Source organism: Octopus sinensis, linkage group LG21 (assembly GCF_006345805.1).
Source record: "Octopus sinensis linkage group LG21, ASM634580v1, whole genome shotgun sequence".
NCBI lineage: Eukaryota > Metazoa > Mollusca > Cephalopoda > Octopoda > Octopodidae > Octopus > Octopus sinensis.
Window position 1 is genome coordinate 18,429,783 of NC_043017.1, and position 16,394 is coordinate 18,446,176.

A 16,394-nucleotide genomic window follows, 5' to 3' on the forward strand; every position below is an offset into this window, starting at 1 on the left:
TGCATAAATGTATAAAGATTCATTGGATTTCGAAAATCTGCCCATACTGTATCACCAGTCAACATAGAGTGAACGTTAAATAGATTGGAATGGGTTTATATTCAATTTTCTTGTATAAGATAGGAAGGAAAATAAGATAGAAAGTGCGCGCACCGGGACCACTCTTCTTAAGTAGTACCCGTTATGACTTGAATGTCACGCAGAATGTAATCCTTATTAATGGCAATGACCGTTTCGACGAGCCGATATCAGCCCGCTATCCTGAAATCTCATGGTAGGGTTTGATGTTGGCTTGTAAGAGCGGATCCTATAACTTAGAAAATCTATATCCGAGATTTTAAGAACTAGATGTTGCGCTTATGTATGTGTGTGCATGTGCGCCAGCGCTCGCACTCTACTCTCTGTTTCACTTTGAGGGCGCTAACACACATACGTACGACCATACAGTGTTTCAGTTTTCAAGTCAAAAACATGGAAGTTAATGGGGGGAGGGGTGCGAGCACGCTGTCATCTGTTTTACTTCAACTTCGAAGCAAATGTCGCCTTCGACACGTCAGGAAAACAAGGGTAAATAAATAAAAAAAGATTTACGGAAATTAACGAACAATCGTGACAAATCTGAAAGGTATTTGTAGAAAATTTCATAAAAAATTACCCGTTTTTCTGAAAGTTATGGGGAAACCAGATCAGTGGGGTACACTTGTGTAGTTATGTCTATATAAAAGTGGCAGCCAAAACAGAAAAGATCCTCTATGGGGGTGTGTGTATGTGTGTCTTTTTGTAAATATACATACATACACGCGCGCACAAGGGCGTGCAACACAAGGAATATACAACAATACATCCATCACTTCAACACACGTGGTAGCGTGTATATATATATATATGTATGTATGTATGTACGTACGAAACTAAGGCATGAATGTGAAAAGACTCACCATAAAGGCCAGCCCTACCTATTTCTTTACTACCCACAAGGGGCTAAACACAGAGGGGACAGACAAACGGATTAAGTCGATTACATCGACGCCAATGCGTAATTGGTACTTAATTTATCGACCCCGAAAAGATAAAAGGCAAAGTCGACCTCGGCGGAATTTGAACTCACAACGTAAGGGCAGACGAAATACCTATTTCTTTATTACCCACAAGGGGCTAAACATAGAGGAGACAAACATGGACAGACATAGGTATTAAGTCGATTATATCGACCCCAGTGCTAACTGGTACTTAATTTATCGACCCCGAAAGGATGAAAGGCAAAGTCGACCTCGGCGGAATTTGAACTCACAACGTAACGGCAGCTGAAATACCGCAAAGCATTTCGCCAGACGTGCTAACGATTCTGCCAGCTCGCCGCCTTCAGGCCAGCCCTACCCTGTACTTCGATGTAGTCACGATCAACACCAATACCGGAAAGATGCTCAATACTTCATAAAAACTTATCTCAGCTGGATGCTTAGATAAAATATTATATCCAAACAACTCTTATCTCTGTTATTATTTGATAATGTAACTAGATTCATTACTACTGCCATAATTAAACAACAACAACAACTGATGATGTTGTTGTTGTTTAACCTTGAGCGAGATCATGATCCAATAGGACAATTATACAAAGGTAATTCCATTTGTGTCCAACACGTCAGTTTTGTTTGCTGCAGGCTAGTAGTAGTGGTGGTGGTATTGTTATTTAACCACAATCCGGCAGGATTATGATCAGAAACATTCCTGCTGTGCCCATCCCTCCTTTTTTTAATCATACATCAGACAGCATTGCAAACGTGGTCAACCAGAGCGAAAGGTCGCCCAGACACGTTCTTTTCCTTGTTTGCTTTTCTTTTTAAAACGGTAATCAGTGATTTGAAGGCTGTTTGGCTGCTTTCTTTTGCAATTCAAACACGACACCGCCGTTGTCTTTTGGCTGCTGTGGCCATACCGGTTACCAATATCATTTAGGAGCCACCGATGTTATCCAAGGGAAAAGCAAAGGGGTCGGTACAGTTGGGTACCAGTGACATTACAACTCTTTTCTACAACTTTGACAGCTGTTATGTAAATGCAAGATGTCTCCATCTGTGCCCCAGCAGACAATTTTGAGTGACCTGAAGAAAATTAGTAACTTTTATGTAAAATGACTTGGTGTATAAAATGTGCTGACACTAAGAAAGGGGCAAGCATTTTGTTAACCATCAGCCATTGCAATAACTCAAATGTTCACCCCCAGAGTTTAATCTTTTACTATCCAGATTACTCTCTCAAATATAATGCTTATTTATTCACATTGTTTTGAATTAATCTTGGATTATCTTGCAGTTTCAATCTTTAAATAATGTGATTGTTCATCTTTAGAATGACATTGTAGAATAGGTGTGAGAGGCCAGATCTGGCTAGTTTGATCATAAAACAAAATATTTGGGTCAGGTACAGCTGATTTAAATGATAGAGGGTTAAGGTTGATCAAATTGGCAGAATAATTAGAATGTTGAATAGAATGGTTTCTTTTTTAAGTGTATCTCAGCAGACTTTGCATAAGCTCTAAATTCTATAGAAAATCTGTAGAAATAAAGTTAAAAATGAAAGCAACACACTGCTTATACGAAGTACAGCTCAACATTGACTTGTGAACCTTTAATATATATATATATTAAAGGAGACCTCTTGCATTTACATAACAAAAGAAACAGCTGCCAATCACTACTTAAGCCTGTATTTTAGTGAATCCAATGAAGTCATATTAATTCTGTTGTGGCTGGTATGACTTTCTGGTTAAGAAGTTTGATTTGACATGATGTGGTTTTGAGTTCAACCCGTTGCATGGCACCTTAGTCAGATATCTTCTACAAAAGCTTCAGGTTGACCAAAGTTTTGAGGGTGGATTTGCCAGGCATGAAGAGTGGAAACCCATCCGATGAACTGTTGTTGAGGGAACAGAATTAAACCATTGCCTGATCTTAGGGTGTCTTCAGCAGGGTCCTTGCTTTGAGGATAAGTTACTCCCTTTCTTTCTTTGGTGAAGTCATAAAACAAAGATCTTCAACTTTGACAGGTAAACTATCAAATACACCTGTTCACAATCCAAAGAGTTTCTAGAATTTTCTTGAAGTTTTTTTGGGAAGTTATGATTTCTATGTTAAAAGATATGCAACAGACTGGCATCCCATCCAGTGAGGAATATATATATATATATATATATATATATGTCTGAGAAACCTAGAAACCAGCCTTATGATTCTTATGGAGCAATGTGAGCTAACCCACAACAAAGATAACAAAAACATCTTTAATTTGGTTAATTAATTTATTAAATGTCTGAGATGAATTAATGATTCTTATGATTTTGTAGTTGTAAATGCTGATTTTCATTCAGGAACACAAAACACCATATTTTTGTGAAAGATGTATTTAGAGGTACAAAGACCCTACATTTGGTGAAGGGTATAGTTTAACAGCATAAGGCCCTTCATTTTAGAAAAGGGCATAGTTTAGGAGTTGTGGCACCTGTAGCCGTTGAGATCTGCAAGTGTGATATTTTTGGGAAAAATTTTGGATTTTTGCTTTAAAAAATATAGTTTTGATGATTATCAAATGGTATTATGTATTGATGGCAGGGGGACAAAAGGGATTTCTGCCAGTTTTGATGATGATTGTTCCAAATGTCTGATATACAGAACAGTTTGTTGAATTGGTAAATGGTTGAGTATTCCACAGATACATATACACTTAATGAATTTCTCAGGGAAAATCAGCATGATACAACAAGTGACATGATAGTCACTTTGAATTACTACTCAACTTCCAATGGCATGCAGGTGTTGATGAATGGTTGACTGACCAAATCCAAGCTTCTCTGCCAGTTTCTCAACAGTTACAATGGGATTTTGTTCCACCAGGGTTTGCAGGACGTCTTCATCAAGCTCTACAGGATGAGGCTCGTCTTCTAGGCTGTAGTTTCCAGATCAGAATTTTTGACACTGGCTTACACTTATTGTTAGGTCCCATATACTGCATTAATATTCCTTGCATTCTTCGTTGCGTTGTTACCATTATTGAACTCATAAAGCAAAATATGCCAAATATGCTCCTTTGTTACTTCCATTATAGCTTTGAAAAAATAACTGCTAAAATCGTACAGCACTCTTCAAAATTTGCACCAAGAATCAGTACAAGGTAAAATTACTACCTGCTTTTATAGCAAGTTGCTGCTGGTAGTTTATGCTACCCCACTCTCACTTTTAGTTCATGTAATTGAAAAAACTGCATTATGGGATGATTAATACTGTATGTATGTGTATATATATATATATATATATATATAACATCATCTTTTAATGTCCAGGTTTCATTCTGGCTTGGGATTTTTGACAAGTAATTACCTTTCCCTGTATATTTTAATAAAGTTTTCTTTGAGGCGGCCTTATTGCAGTTAATACGTTGCGTCCCTTAAATATATAAACAAAAGTTTCACACCACTTGTATATCTGAGTGAATTAATCCTCCAGGCATCTCTGGTCATTTACTTCTTTGGGTTCTGAACGTGACAGGTTTTGATGTAGACGTAAATATACATATATTTGAAATATTTCATTTCTAAAGATGATATTAATTAGTCCAAGCAATTAAATTCTCGGGTTATTTGACATTTTCCACTTTAATGAATTTGGCAATAAAAAACCCGATTGTGTCTCTGTTAAAGGCGTCTTTGCTATCACCTGAAACGTCTGGTTTAAACCGATGAACTAACTTCAGATGTTCTGGTGATAGGGAAGAACCTACTAAACCAGTATCTCCAATATGAGGCTCCTGTGCAGTGAGGACGAGCTGAGGGAAGGTAGCCAGAACCCAAGCCACTTGTTCTTCATTTTCTGCTAAAGTTATGGTGCAAGTACTGTATACCAAAGTACCACCGACTTTTAACAGTCCGACGGCTTGTCGAAGTAGTTTACGTTGATACATGGGGAAAGACTTCAGCCACGATAAACCCATTTTGTTACAACACGACGGTCTCTGGCCGAGAGCACTGCACGGAGCATCAAGCAGAATCCGGTCAAAGGTTCCCGGAGGGTAGGGAGGACCTTTGGTTGCTTCAGCTGAATCTTGAAGTGATTTTGTGGAATCAAATGTATAAACCTCAACACATGTTAGACCCCAGCAAGACACTAAAGAGGTTAGGCGCTCTACTTTGAGTTTAGTGCGATCTATCGCCACCAGGCGGCCTTTGTTTCTCATCAGTGTGGCAATATGAGTGGTTTTGCCCCCTGGAGCGGCACACATATCGAGGACAGTATCGTTTGGCTGAGGGTTCAGCACGTAGCTACAAACGGCCGAGGGAAGATTTTGGGCAAATATCAAATCTGAGGTTAAATTGTCAAGTCTTGGAGCTGAATACAGAGCATTCGTTACCGATACACCGACTCCTGATAATACATGATCGGGCGACGAGTCGCGGAAGATCTGATTGCGACTGACGAGGGCAACGCCGTTCCCGAGAAAAATTTTCTCCCCCTTCAAAGGCTGTGTTTGTCCGCGAAGACAAGATCCTTCCATATCGACATACAGCGAAACAATGTCCCCACGAGTCATATCCAAAGGAGCACCAATGATCCCCTGAACGAACACTTCAGATCCCCTTAGTACCGACATACCACACATGTGGTCAACAACTATTTGGTCTTCTCGTCTCTCGATCGACTGAACTGGCCCGGCATTAGGTATTATCACAACATCGGGCATGAGAGGGTGGAAGAAAGGCTCAGCCAGTTGCACGGCTCTTTTTCTGTGGTTGTCTATCAACTGTTCTTTGAGGAGGGCGAGTAGAGATTCGGGGTCCTGTTGGAGGGTGTTTACACGTACGACAGTAAAGAGAGGCGGGATTGGAAGAAGAGAGAGTATACGACAAATTTCTTTCTCACATCTGTCTCTGTCACTTTCAATAGACTTGGGGAAATTCAGAGATTCTGTCTTCAGGTATTCCAGAACTTCACTATTCAATTTAATTTGAGGTGGGAGACAATCATCTGCAGTTTGTTCATTCCTCTCCATGTTTCACTCAACACCGAATAGTGAAACCGGTGTCTTATTAAATAAAGTCCCCTGTAAGATTTGTTTTACCCTGGATATTTATATATAAACACGATGAAACAATTATAGCGTGGAAGACCCATTAGCCATTGCAAATAAAAAAAAAAAAAAGAAAGAAACTAACACACGAAAAACTGTTAACTTCAACCAAGGAATGAATGTTTAAGTTAACAGTTTTGCTGTGTTTTTTAATGACTAATATGTCCTCCACGCAGAAATTGTTTTCGTTTTCAGCAAATGGTTTTCAGAATCAAACCACTTGCCTAGCAAGTACGATATGGAATGAAATACGAGTCTTAGAAGCTGGCAATAGAGAGAGAAAAGGCATATGTACACATGCACGCACACAGACAAACATCAAGAAAGACAATAGTGAACACAAAGATTCGGTTTCAAATCAGTTGTCAGACGGTTGATACTAGGAGTTATGTAAATATACACATACACACAAAGGGAAAATTTCCGGAGAAACTAAGTGAAGCCTTCATTTTATGGAAATCGTTATTTTAGGGATTCTTATGATTTTCCAGGTTACAACACACACCAACCTAAAACGTGACTGGATTTGATTTTTTTTTTTTTTGAGAAATATGTTTAATAAATTCTAAAACCCTCTGGTAGTCTTTCTGTCAGTAACTTTGTGGTGTTATTGTAGCTACAGAGATTGTATCGAAACAAGGAGTCCTAAATATTGCTGTTTTGCAGGATTTTAAAGCAGGCATTTAAAAATTTACTGAAAAAAAAAAAAAAACGTTAAACATATTGTGAAGTGAGGCAAGGGAGATAACTGAGGTAAAACAGATTTGATTGAGAGAAAGATTAACACAGCACACTTATGCTATATATGATCTTTCTATGTATTATTATTTATATTAGATGTGTATTGATGCAGTTTTTCTTTTCTTCTTATCCTTATCCATTTCTTCAAACACGTGGAAATTGACGAGAGTGACTATCAGTATTTTATAAATAACTGTTGTGTTTCAGCCAGCATAGTTTCCTGGTCCCTTGTTCTGAAAATTCTCAGAATTCATCTGGCTATTCTCCTATATTTTGTTATCATCTCGGTGATAGGTACATGAAACGAGGCATCGTTGCTCATATCAACCCCTGAATCAAACTGTTTGACACCAGAAGATTGGTGCTTCTTTTCGTTCAAAGTATTTTTGCTGTGGCGTTAGCTCAAGCCAGCTGATAACGGAGGTCTTTGAGTGTTCCTGCATTAAGTAGCATATTGTTTTCTTCAGTTCATTTATATATATATATATATATATATATATATAGCATCTCAATCTTTCTATAGAAGATTAATATCAATACGGTCCTTGACTGCTTCTGTTACTTTTGTGTTGATGACATATAAGATTGACTGCCTGTGTAATTGATAGCATATCTGAGGGGGGCACCACAAACAGCAGCAGTCCCAAGACAGTTCCCTGATGCACTCCATTTGCTATTGTCTCCTTAGAGAGGGCCCCATTGTCTGCCACAGCCTACTTTCTGTCTTTTAAGAAGTCATGTAACCATTCTCACAGTTTTGTAAAGACAGTTTTCTAAAAATCATTTATGATCAACCTTATCAAAGGCTTTTGCAAAATTGAGATCCATTCACATTTGAGCAATTTCTAAGTTGTTTCAACACTCAGTCAAAATGCTGCAAAAGTTGTGTAAGGCCGCTTCTTCCTGAGTAGAAACTATGCTGAGTGTCAGGGAACAACTAATTATCTTCTAGCTTCCTGCTGACAAATTTCCTTCCATGACTTTGCTGACATGTGAGGTTAAAGAGTTAGGCCTGTAATTATTAGTATCTGCCCTGCTTCTTCCTTTACGGATAGGACAGCAAAGTATTTGTTGACATAATGAATAAGGAATTAAAGACATTATAAAGTGTCTTCTCCCATTAATAGAGCAACAACAGAACAATTGCATGTTGTTAGTGAGGAGATGAGAATACTGACAAATAAAGCAATGATTGAAACTGTTCAAAAGAAAGACGCTTGCCTATTCCATGCCATTAAGTGCAGGTACAATGCAGAATACCTTAGTATCTTCAACATTGTCAGTTTGCCATCCAACTCAGTAGCCCCACTTTCAGCAGCTCAAATATTTTTAGGGGTTACACAAGGTATAACAGCCCAAGCTTAAAACAAATTATTTACAAATTTCTTGTTTGCTAAATGTGGCGTAGTGTTTAGGGTGTTGCACTAATGATGGCAAGATTATGGGTTCAATTCCTAGACTGGGTGGTGTGTTGTGTTCTAGAGCAAAACACTTCATTTCATGTGGCTCCAGTTCGTCCAGTTGCAAATAAGTAAACCTGCAACAGACTGGTGTCTCATCAAGGGGAAGGGCCGATTGTGATCTGTCATTTCTACCACATGCAAACCAGGTAACCGGCCTCTATGAGTTCTGGAGCTCAAACAACAATGTCAAGGGGTTGATGATAATGATTTCAAATTTTGGCCACAAGGGCAGCTTGTGGGAGGGGATTAAGTCGATTGCATCACCCCACCACCACCACCACCCAGTGTTTCACTGGTGCTTAATTTATCGACCCTGAAAGGATAAAGGCAGAATCGACCTTGGTGGAATTTGAACTCAGAACGTAGCGATGGGTGAAATACCACTAAGTATTCTGTCTAGTGTGCTAACGATTCTGCCAGTTCACCACCTTGGGGTTGGTGATAATAAAATACCTTAAAGGTGATGTAAAAGGTGTGAAGACAGTGTTTTTGATTGAGTTGACAGGATTATTAGAAACAATACAGAGTTGCTGTCTGGCACACTGTGGCACTGACAGCCAAAGGTAGACCAGCAAGAGGATCTGCAGCCATACTCAGCAAAAAAGTACTTGATGTCCATACAGACGCCATCTCACATCCCAGAAATTCAACAGAGAACTGCATAAGGCCTTAAAAATGTGTAGGAGATTCCTCAATAAAGTTTACAGACTTCATCATAATTCATAACTGTTTGCAATGTTATGAAAGAAGGAAAAGAAAATACTTTTGTAGAAGGACAGCTAGATATCAAGAGGTAACAGCTTGCAAAGACATGTCGCCTTGTTTGACACAGGTGTGGAGTGTCTTTCTTATTATGTAAGGATATCATCAGGTGATGTCTTGTAAGAAAGTCTAAGAAGCAGATATTTGATAGAGCTGGGTTTAATATTTAAAATTTAATAAAGTTCAGAAAATGTCTGTAAAGAAAAGACGTTACAGTTACTTAAATCTGAACCTAAATAGGGAAAATAGTGGGAATGTTGGATATAGGCATGAAAAAAATGTGTGTGTGTATATACATATATATACATACATAGAAACACATTTGCTTACATTGTTATAAGAAGATACAAGACAGCAGAAACATATAAAAGGATAAGGAGAGAAAATAAATTGCTGAATAGCTGATGGTATAAATAGTTTATTAAATTGCAGATTGTACAATGATAGCATCTAGAGATGACACTAAGCACCGTTGAGACACAGGGAGAGGAGATAGAGGCTTAACGACTGTAGTCGCCAAAGCCTCATAGCTGGCAAAAATTACAATGGAGCAGTCTAGAAGCTAGCACAGGTCTTCATCAGATCCGTGTCCATTATCTGTGTTGCGGGTTAGCATATAGTTATCCATGTCAATTGAACGGCAGTTGTTGATCGCGTAGCGCAGTTTCTCTGCTAACACCTCCTGGCTTGAGTACATCGGCAGGCGGAGTTGGAAGAAGCAAGTCTGAGATGTGGGAAGACTGTCAGGACTCTGGTGGTCGTGGAGGAGGAGAAAATATGAAAAGAAAATGACAAATGTAAACAGAATTGAATTACCATCACCACCGAACCCCATGCAAATAGCAAGAGCTACTTCTTTATATCACCAAGTAGTGATTAGGACCCCTTCTACTGATGTATATAGTATATTCTATCCCTCTTAGATATGCTCCTTTTCTTTACATTAGTCTGTAGAGTCCTTCCATATATTCACTGGTCTTTCCTACACCCCCCACCAAAAAACCCTAATTATATCTAGAATTGCGTAACACATACCCAACCCTCAGATACACACAGTAAAACCTCCCCCATCCACACCCAATAAATCCCCCACCCTATACAATATCCCATTACATAGAACTCAGCTCCTCCACCCCCACCACCACACCTGCACATTATTCCCCTGCCATACACAAACCTCTGTCTGATACTCACCCTGTCCGAGTTCATAATCTGGAATCTCTGTGAGATGTCTGAAGAGTTGGCAGGTAAACGTGTCCGACCAGATACAAAACGAAGGAACTGGATGCGTTCTTCGTTGGCAAATGTTTCCAGAACTTTCCAGAACCACATAACCACAGGACTAGATTCTTCAATACCACGGTACCTAAGCAAGGACACACAGACAGATGAGGTTCAAAATACAAAAAAGATCAGAAAACTATGATGTCATAGATATGCGAGTATACAATGTCATAAGTTTAGGATGTCATAGCTATACAATATGATAAAAGTGTGATGTCACAGATGGGCTCCGGTGTAATTACACAATGTCATAATTTAGAATGTCATAGATATGTGATAGAAGTATAATATTCTTCTCTACTCTAGGCACAAGGCCCAAAATTTTAGGGGAGGGGGCCAGTCGATTAGATTGACCCCAGTATGCAACTGGTACTTAATTCATCAGCCCCAAAGGGATGTAAGACAAAGTCGACCTCGGTGGAATTTGAACTCAGAACATAAAGACAGATGAAATACCGCTAAGCATTTCGCCCAGCATGCTAACATTTCTGCCAGCTCGCCGCCTTGATAGAAGTATAATATTAGATGTGTCATAATGTAAAATGTACAATGTCATAACTTTTATGCTGTCATAGGTGTGTGATGTAAAAGAATGTAACAGATGTATAATGGTGCAGATCTGTCATAAGTAAGATATATTGTAGTTGTATGATGTTATGGTAATACAATCTGATGAAAGTATGATGTCATAAATGTGATGTGGCACAATCCCACAATGTTATCAATTTATGATGTCATACATTTGTGATGTTATAGCAATACTATATGGTAGAAAGGCAATGTCATAAGTGTATGATGTCACTGACATCTGTTAGTGTATATGCATGTAGTCATAAGAGTACAATAGATAGGTGGGTAATGAGTAAATCAACATCATTGGTTTATGATGTCATTAGTATATATAATGTCACATATGCTTAATGTCATAGAGGTGTAAATTTACAGACATATGATGTCATAAGTGAGCAATGGCAAAATATATGTCATAGGTGTATAATGTCACTGATATATGACATTATAGCCGAGTAATGTTGCAGACACATGATGTCATAACAGCCTGTTATAGAGACTGTAACTTCAGGATGCCACAGACAAAAGATGTCACAAAATTATGATGTTGCAGAAGTCAATCACAGCCATTCTGGCAATGAGCTAGTTCGTTAGTCATTTTAACTCAGACTTGATGTTACTACTTGATGGTGGTGGTGGTGATGATGTTGTCGTAATGTCAGTCATAACATTGTGATTGTTACTTTTAATTACTACAAGATTATCATTCTCATTATTAAAAAAATGCATATGGTTACTATAGATGGTGACTGCTGTTACCATGTGATGGATGTTGCTATGACTAAAAAAGGGGTATACTGTGACAGTGATGCAGTCATCATGAGATGTTAACTGCTGTAAAGAAGACATGGTAACCAGGTAATTACCACAAGAGAGGGACCAAGTGGCATTAACACCACTAGGTATAGAAACTTACCTCACAATTTTACGCAAGACATCAATAGACACCTGTTCCATGCCACACACCAATTGTTCAAGATTTCTGGCAGTGAGGAGGGAGAGAAGGGGAACAGGGATGATCCAAGCCATGCCTTCACGTACAGCAGCAACCTGAAATAATAGGGTGTAAATATTAGGTTGAAAATATCCTCTGGAATACAAAAAGTCAAGGGCTGTCCATGGGACCTGAACCAACATCTCCTGCAAACATGACAGCCATTCTACCACACACACACACACACACAGAGTATGTCTTAAGATTAAAAGTGCAGAACTTGTGATGCTTTACAAGACCCTTGACCCTGGTGGAAGGGAGAAGCGAGGTGAGTAAGAAAGCATGACTCTTGACTGTCTGCTACAGGAAAAATAAGTAGAAACACATCAACAGTCTGACGAAGGTCTAAACAGCAACACAGTCCGTGATACAAATACATACCTGTTTATCCATCTCATGTAAGCGATAGAGGGTCGCAGCCTCGGTGTAGGCCTTTCTGTTGTGGAATGTTAGTGGAATGCTCTTGCCACCTGATACGATAGGAAGCATCTGTCCTGAGGCACTCTGGCCTTCAAAACTATCCAAAGGGATGTACTGGAAGAGAGAGAGAGAGACAAACATCATGACACAGAATGGCAAACATATATATATATATATATATATATATACACACACACACATATATACACAAGGGGAAGTTAGAAGTTATCCGCACTTTCACTATAGCATATCTTTATTATTGTCACACTACCTTCTGTGCATGCATGCTTATAGTGGGTACTATTGTGGTCATCTGATCAAAGTTTGTGCCTGATCGCGCTACTTTTTTTTTCTGGATTTCCAGTGTAAGCATGGCCACTCCACTAGCAATGTGCACCAAAGAAGAATAAAGAGCAGTGATCCAATTTCTCAGGAAAAGGGGTGCAAGACACGACACAGTGCTTTGCTGGCCAACAAACTGAAGCCAGCAATTCGCACCAAATGCCAAAGCCTGTTGTCAAAGAAAGTTTTGTTGTTGCATGACAATGGCCAGATCTTGCCCCTTCCAACTATCATACTTTGGACAGCTCAAAGAGGATTTACAAAGTCAGTGAGTTCCTATGGATGAAGATGTGAAAAAAGCAGTGCATAAATGGTTGCATGTAGGGAATACACAAGCTTGTGGACCGCTGGACCAAGTGCACTGAAAAGGAAGGAGGCTATACAGAAAAATGATGGACTTGTTTGTCCCCTGCTTTCATGTAAATACATTGAAAAATCAAGAGTGTGTATAATTTTTGACTTTCCCTTGTATATATACACATATATTAAGGCAATGTTTCAGCAAGGCTGCAGTCAAATGACTGAAACATGTGAAAGGATAGATAGGCAAATCAAAAATAAAAGACAGGAAAAAACAACAAAAGTCAATTGGGCAAACATGCAGTGAATATATTAGACTGACAATCAGTGAAAGTTCTAAATGGGAAAATAGGAATAGAAATGACTGAACATGGTTCTTTGTTGGAAAGAGGAAAAAGTGTAGAGGAGGAACTGATTGTCCAAAGAAAAACGTGTGTCATTACATGCTCCAAAAATAACTATGTATATATATATATATACACACGAACAAAACGTCCCCCCGTCCGATGGACGGTGCTGAGTTGTCAAACATTTAAACCAAATTTTCTCAAAACAACTTGTCCAACCGTCCCATAGGCCTCCCCTTTGAGAAACACTGATTTAACCTAAATTTGAGACACCATGCATTTTTCTTGTGTATGCGTAGTATCGATCGCAACAGCTGATGTACCTGTGCTGTAATGCAACACACTATATACCACAGCCTATTCTGTATTAGCCAAATCAACAAACAAAAATGACATACTTCATGAAAATTTGTTTCATTGACACCACTTTCTTGAATGTTCCGAATCCCAGCCATGGTTTGGACAAAGAAATTGTCTACCTGCAAAAGATAATTGGAATGTTAGCAGACAGATGTATGATATAACATTTTACCTGGATTTTTCACAACATTATCCCTGCCCCACCTGAAATACAAGCCATGGTTTGGACAAAGAAATTGTCTACCTGCAGAAGATAATAGAGATATAGAGCCCTGTATTGCCCAAGGATGACCATTGTATCTCCACCTGCCAAGTTTCTTTCCTGGGTTCATGTTGGGTCAGAGTTTCCCAAGGAAACCCATTATTTGCCCCCATTTGGCAAGTGTACTCCCTTCACACCACTGATGTTGTCCCCTCTCTCTGCTGTTCTTACCCAAAAGAAAGAAAAAGACTGACACAGATTGACCCCAGTGTCATCACAGAAAAACTCCAAACATAAACAGAGACAGCCAATATCAAATACAAGACATTTTGTCTAAACTTTAATGATTCCACCACACCATGACCCCATAAGTGGGACTATATTTAATCAAACCCTGGAGGGATGAAGGACAAATTTGACCTTGGTGGGGTTTGAACCCAGAATGTAGAGTCATAAAGCATTTTATGAGACCCTCTTAACAATTTCACCAGTTCAACGTCTTCAAGAAGTTTCTTTACTCATGTTTTAATGTGCAAGTGGCCGAGTACTCCACAGACAAGAGTAACCTTAATGTAGTTCTCAGGGAAATTCAGCATGACACAGAACGTGACAAGACTGGCCCCTTTGAATTACAGGTACAACTCAGTTTTGCCAGCTGAGTGGACTGGATCAATGTGAAATAAAGTGTTTTGCTCAAAGACACAATGCTTGGCTGAGGATTGAACTCACGACCTTATGACTGTAAGCCAAATACCCTAACCACTCAGCCACACACCTTCATTTGAAACATAATGAAGGGGCAAATAGAAAACACTTTTATTTTCATTTCTAAAAATGAGATTAATCATCAGAAAAATTATAGTAATTATTTACTAGGAGTTTGAAGCCCTATCTTCAACCCTGCCACCTCTGACGTTCCCTAATAAGGGACAGTTAATAGGGCAGTTAATATGGAAGTAGAGATACTTACTTCTTCCAGATCACTGATGTCTAGCGCCATGCCAGCCAGAAGTTTCCAGACACAGGGAGCTAAATGGAGGTCCAACGGTTTCTTGGTACGGATGGCAACACCAAACAATACCCCAAGGAACTTCAGCATATTCATGTGTTCTTCAGAAGATAACAATGGGTTTAGCAGGAATCTAGAGAGAGATGTGAAAGGTACGATCAACACTGAGTATGAGGGTGTTTGTGTGTGGAGTTGTCTGATCTTCTCTGTTCATGTTCATCTATTATGTCCACTCAATGCTGCTGACACCACCAAATTGAATAACATCACCTTCTTATAAGAAGGTGATGATATTTGGTTGGTAACTGATGAAGGTGTTGAGCTGTGTGTGTGTGTGTGTGTGTGTGTGTGTGTATGTGTTTGTGTGTGTGCTTTTCCTGCTTTTCTGTATGTTTCTTTGTTGTGCTACCTTTTCCCTTATTCTTATATTGTGTGTGTGTGTGTATGTATGTATGTATATATATATGTGTGTGTGTGTTCATGTTTATATATATATCATCATCATCATCATCGTTTAACGTCCGTTTTCCGCGCTAGCACGGGTGCCAGAGGGGTCTGGCATCGGCCACGGTCGGTTGGTGCTTTTTATGTGCCACCTGCACAGAAGCCAGTCGGGGCGGTGCTGGCATCGGCCACGTTCGGATGGTGCTTTTTATGTGGGGGGGGAGGGTGCAGGAATATAGGGGAGCACCAGTGGGGAGGGGTGTTCGGAGAAACGATGACAGGTTCTAGACAAGTAGAACGTAGGATATCACGAGAGGGGTAATACATGGTGAAATAGCATATTGAAGAAGGGGATTCGAGGAGTAGACACCCATAATGGTGGTGGGAGAAGCGACATCCGGTATAGATGGAGCAAAATATAGAGATATCCGGTATTGGTGGTGGGGGTGGGCAAGGGCGGGTGCACCGCGAATTCGCGAAGGTTGATAGAGGGGAGGGCGAGGACTTGAACGGGCAAAATTATCGTAGTAACATGGAGAAATTATCAGCACATAATAATAAAGGGATATTTAAGGGGGACGGTGGAGAAATGGAGAAATTATGCGTGTACATATATATGCATAAATAATGAAAAATTGTGCAAAGTTCAAGTTTACCTTTTGAGAGAACCAATCTGCAGGTCGAGATCCTCCTTCAGCAAATGGTTTAATTGCACGACTGACAGACACCCAGTTCTATATATATATATATATCTCAATAATACAGTGATGGTATCTTATCAGGAACAAAATGTTTAATAGGACTGCTATAGAAGTGCTCAATTAAATGAGACAAATATATTAAAATATGGTTTAAACGTGGATGACCTTGTATTTGTTTGTTCTGTAACCATAGTCTAATATATATATATATATATATATATACACACAAACACATACATATGTGTGATTTGCACTTCTCTGAAAATCTGAGCAATACAAGCAGTGAAAATGCGATCATTTGCTCTGTGAAAAAAATCATCTGCTGGTTTGCACCT

At 39.2% G+C, this 16,394-nt stretch overlaps 2 protein-coding genes across 6 annotated transcripts in view; both read right to left on the reverse strand.

The window, feature by feature from the left end:
• Positions 1-1,253: 1,253 nt before the first annotated feature.
• Positions 1,254-6,519, reverse strand: LOC115222785 (tRNA (cytosine(72)-C(5))-methyltransferase NSUN6-like). 2 transcript variants are annotated; one of them, XR_005003315.1, is made up of 2 exons: positions 4,539-6,519; positions 1,254-1,272 (listed from the first exon to the last, which is right to left on the reverse strand). XR_005003315.1 is itself a non-coding variant. In XM_029793085.2 (1 exon), exon 1 carries the CDS (start codon positions 6,040-6,042, stop codon positions 4,633-4,635), a length of 1,410 nt encoding a protein of 469 aa, XP_029648945.1. In that variant the 5' UTR covers positions 6,043-6,518; the 3' UTR covers positions 3,550-4,632. The 2 variants fall into 2 exon arrangements, 1 of the variants encoding a protein (XP_029648945.1); XM_029793085.2 differs by lacking the exon at positions 1,254-1,272 and having other exon boundaries at positions 3,550-6,518.
• A 2,960-nt stretch (positions 6,520-9,479) lies between these two features.
• LOC115222889 (probable E3 ubiquitin-protein ligase HERC1) overlaps positions 9,480-16,394 on the reverse strand; it is a 122,957-nt gene continuing 116,042 nt past the window's right edge. For 2 of the 4 annotated variants that reach the window (XM_029793273.2, XM_036511903.1), the window contains 6 exons: positions 14,876-15,047; positions 13,742-13,822; positions 12,316-12,468; positions 11,857-11,990; positions 10,281-10,452; positions 9,480-9,837 (listed from right to left, as the gene is read on the reverse strand). In XM_029793273.2, the coding sequence (XP_029649133.1) occupies positions 9,649-9,837; positions 10,281-10,452; positions 11,857-11,990; positions 12,316-12,468; positions 13,742-13,822; positions 14,876-15,047 (901 nt within the window). In that variant the 3' untranslated portion in view covers positions 9,480-9,648. Of the gene's footprint in view, positions 9,838-10,280; positions 10,453-11,856; positions 11,991-12,315; positions 12,469-13,741; positions 13,823-14,875; positions 15,048-15,108; positions 15,292-15,995; positions 16,093-16,394 lie in introns of those variants that run through there. The other 2 variants (XM_036511905.1, XM_036511906.1) reach the window with 2 other exon arrangements.

Coding starts and splice junctions, on each gene's coding strand:
- LOC115222785 (XM_029793085.2), bottom strand. CDS start 6,042: ATGGAGAGGAATGAACAAACTGCAGATGATTGTCTCCCACCTCAAATT.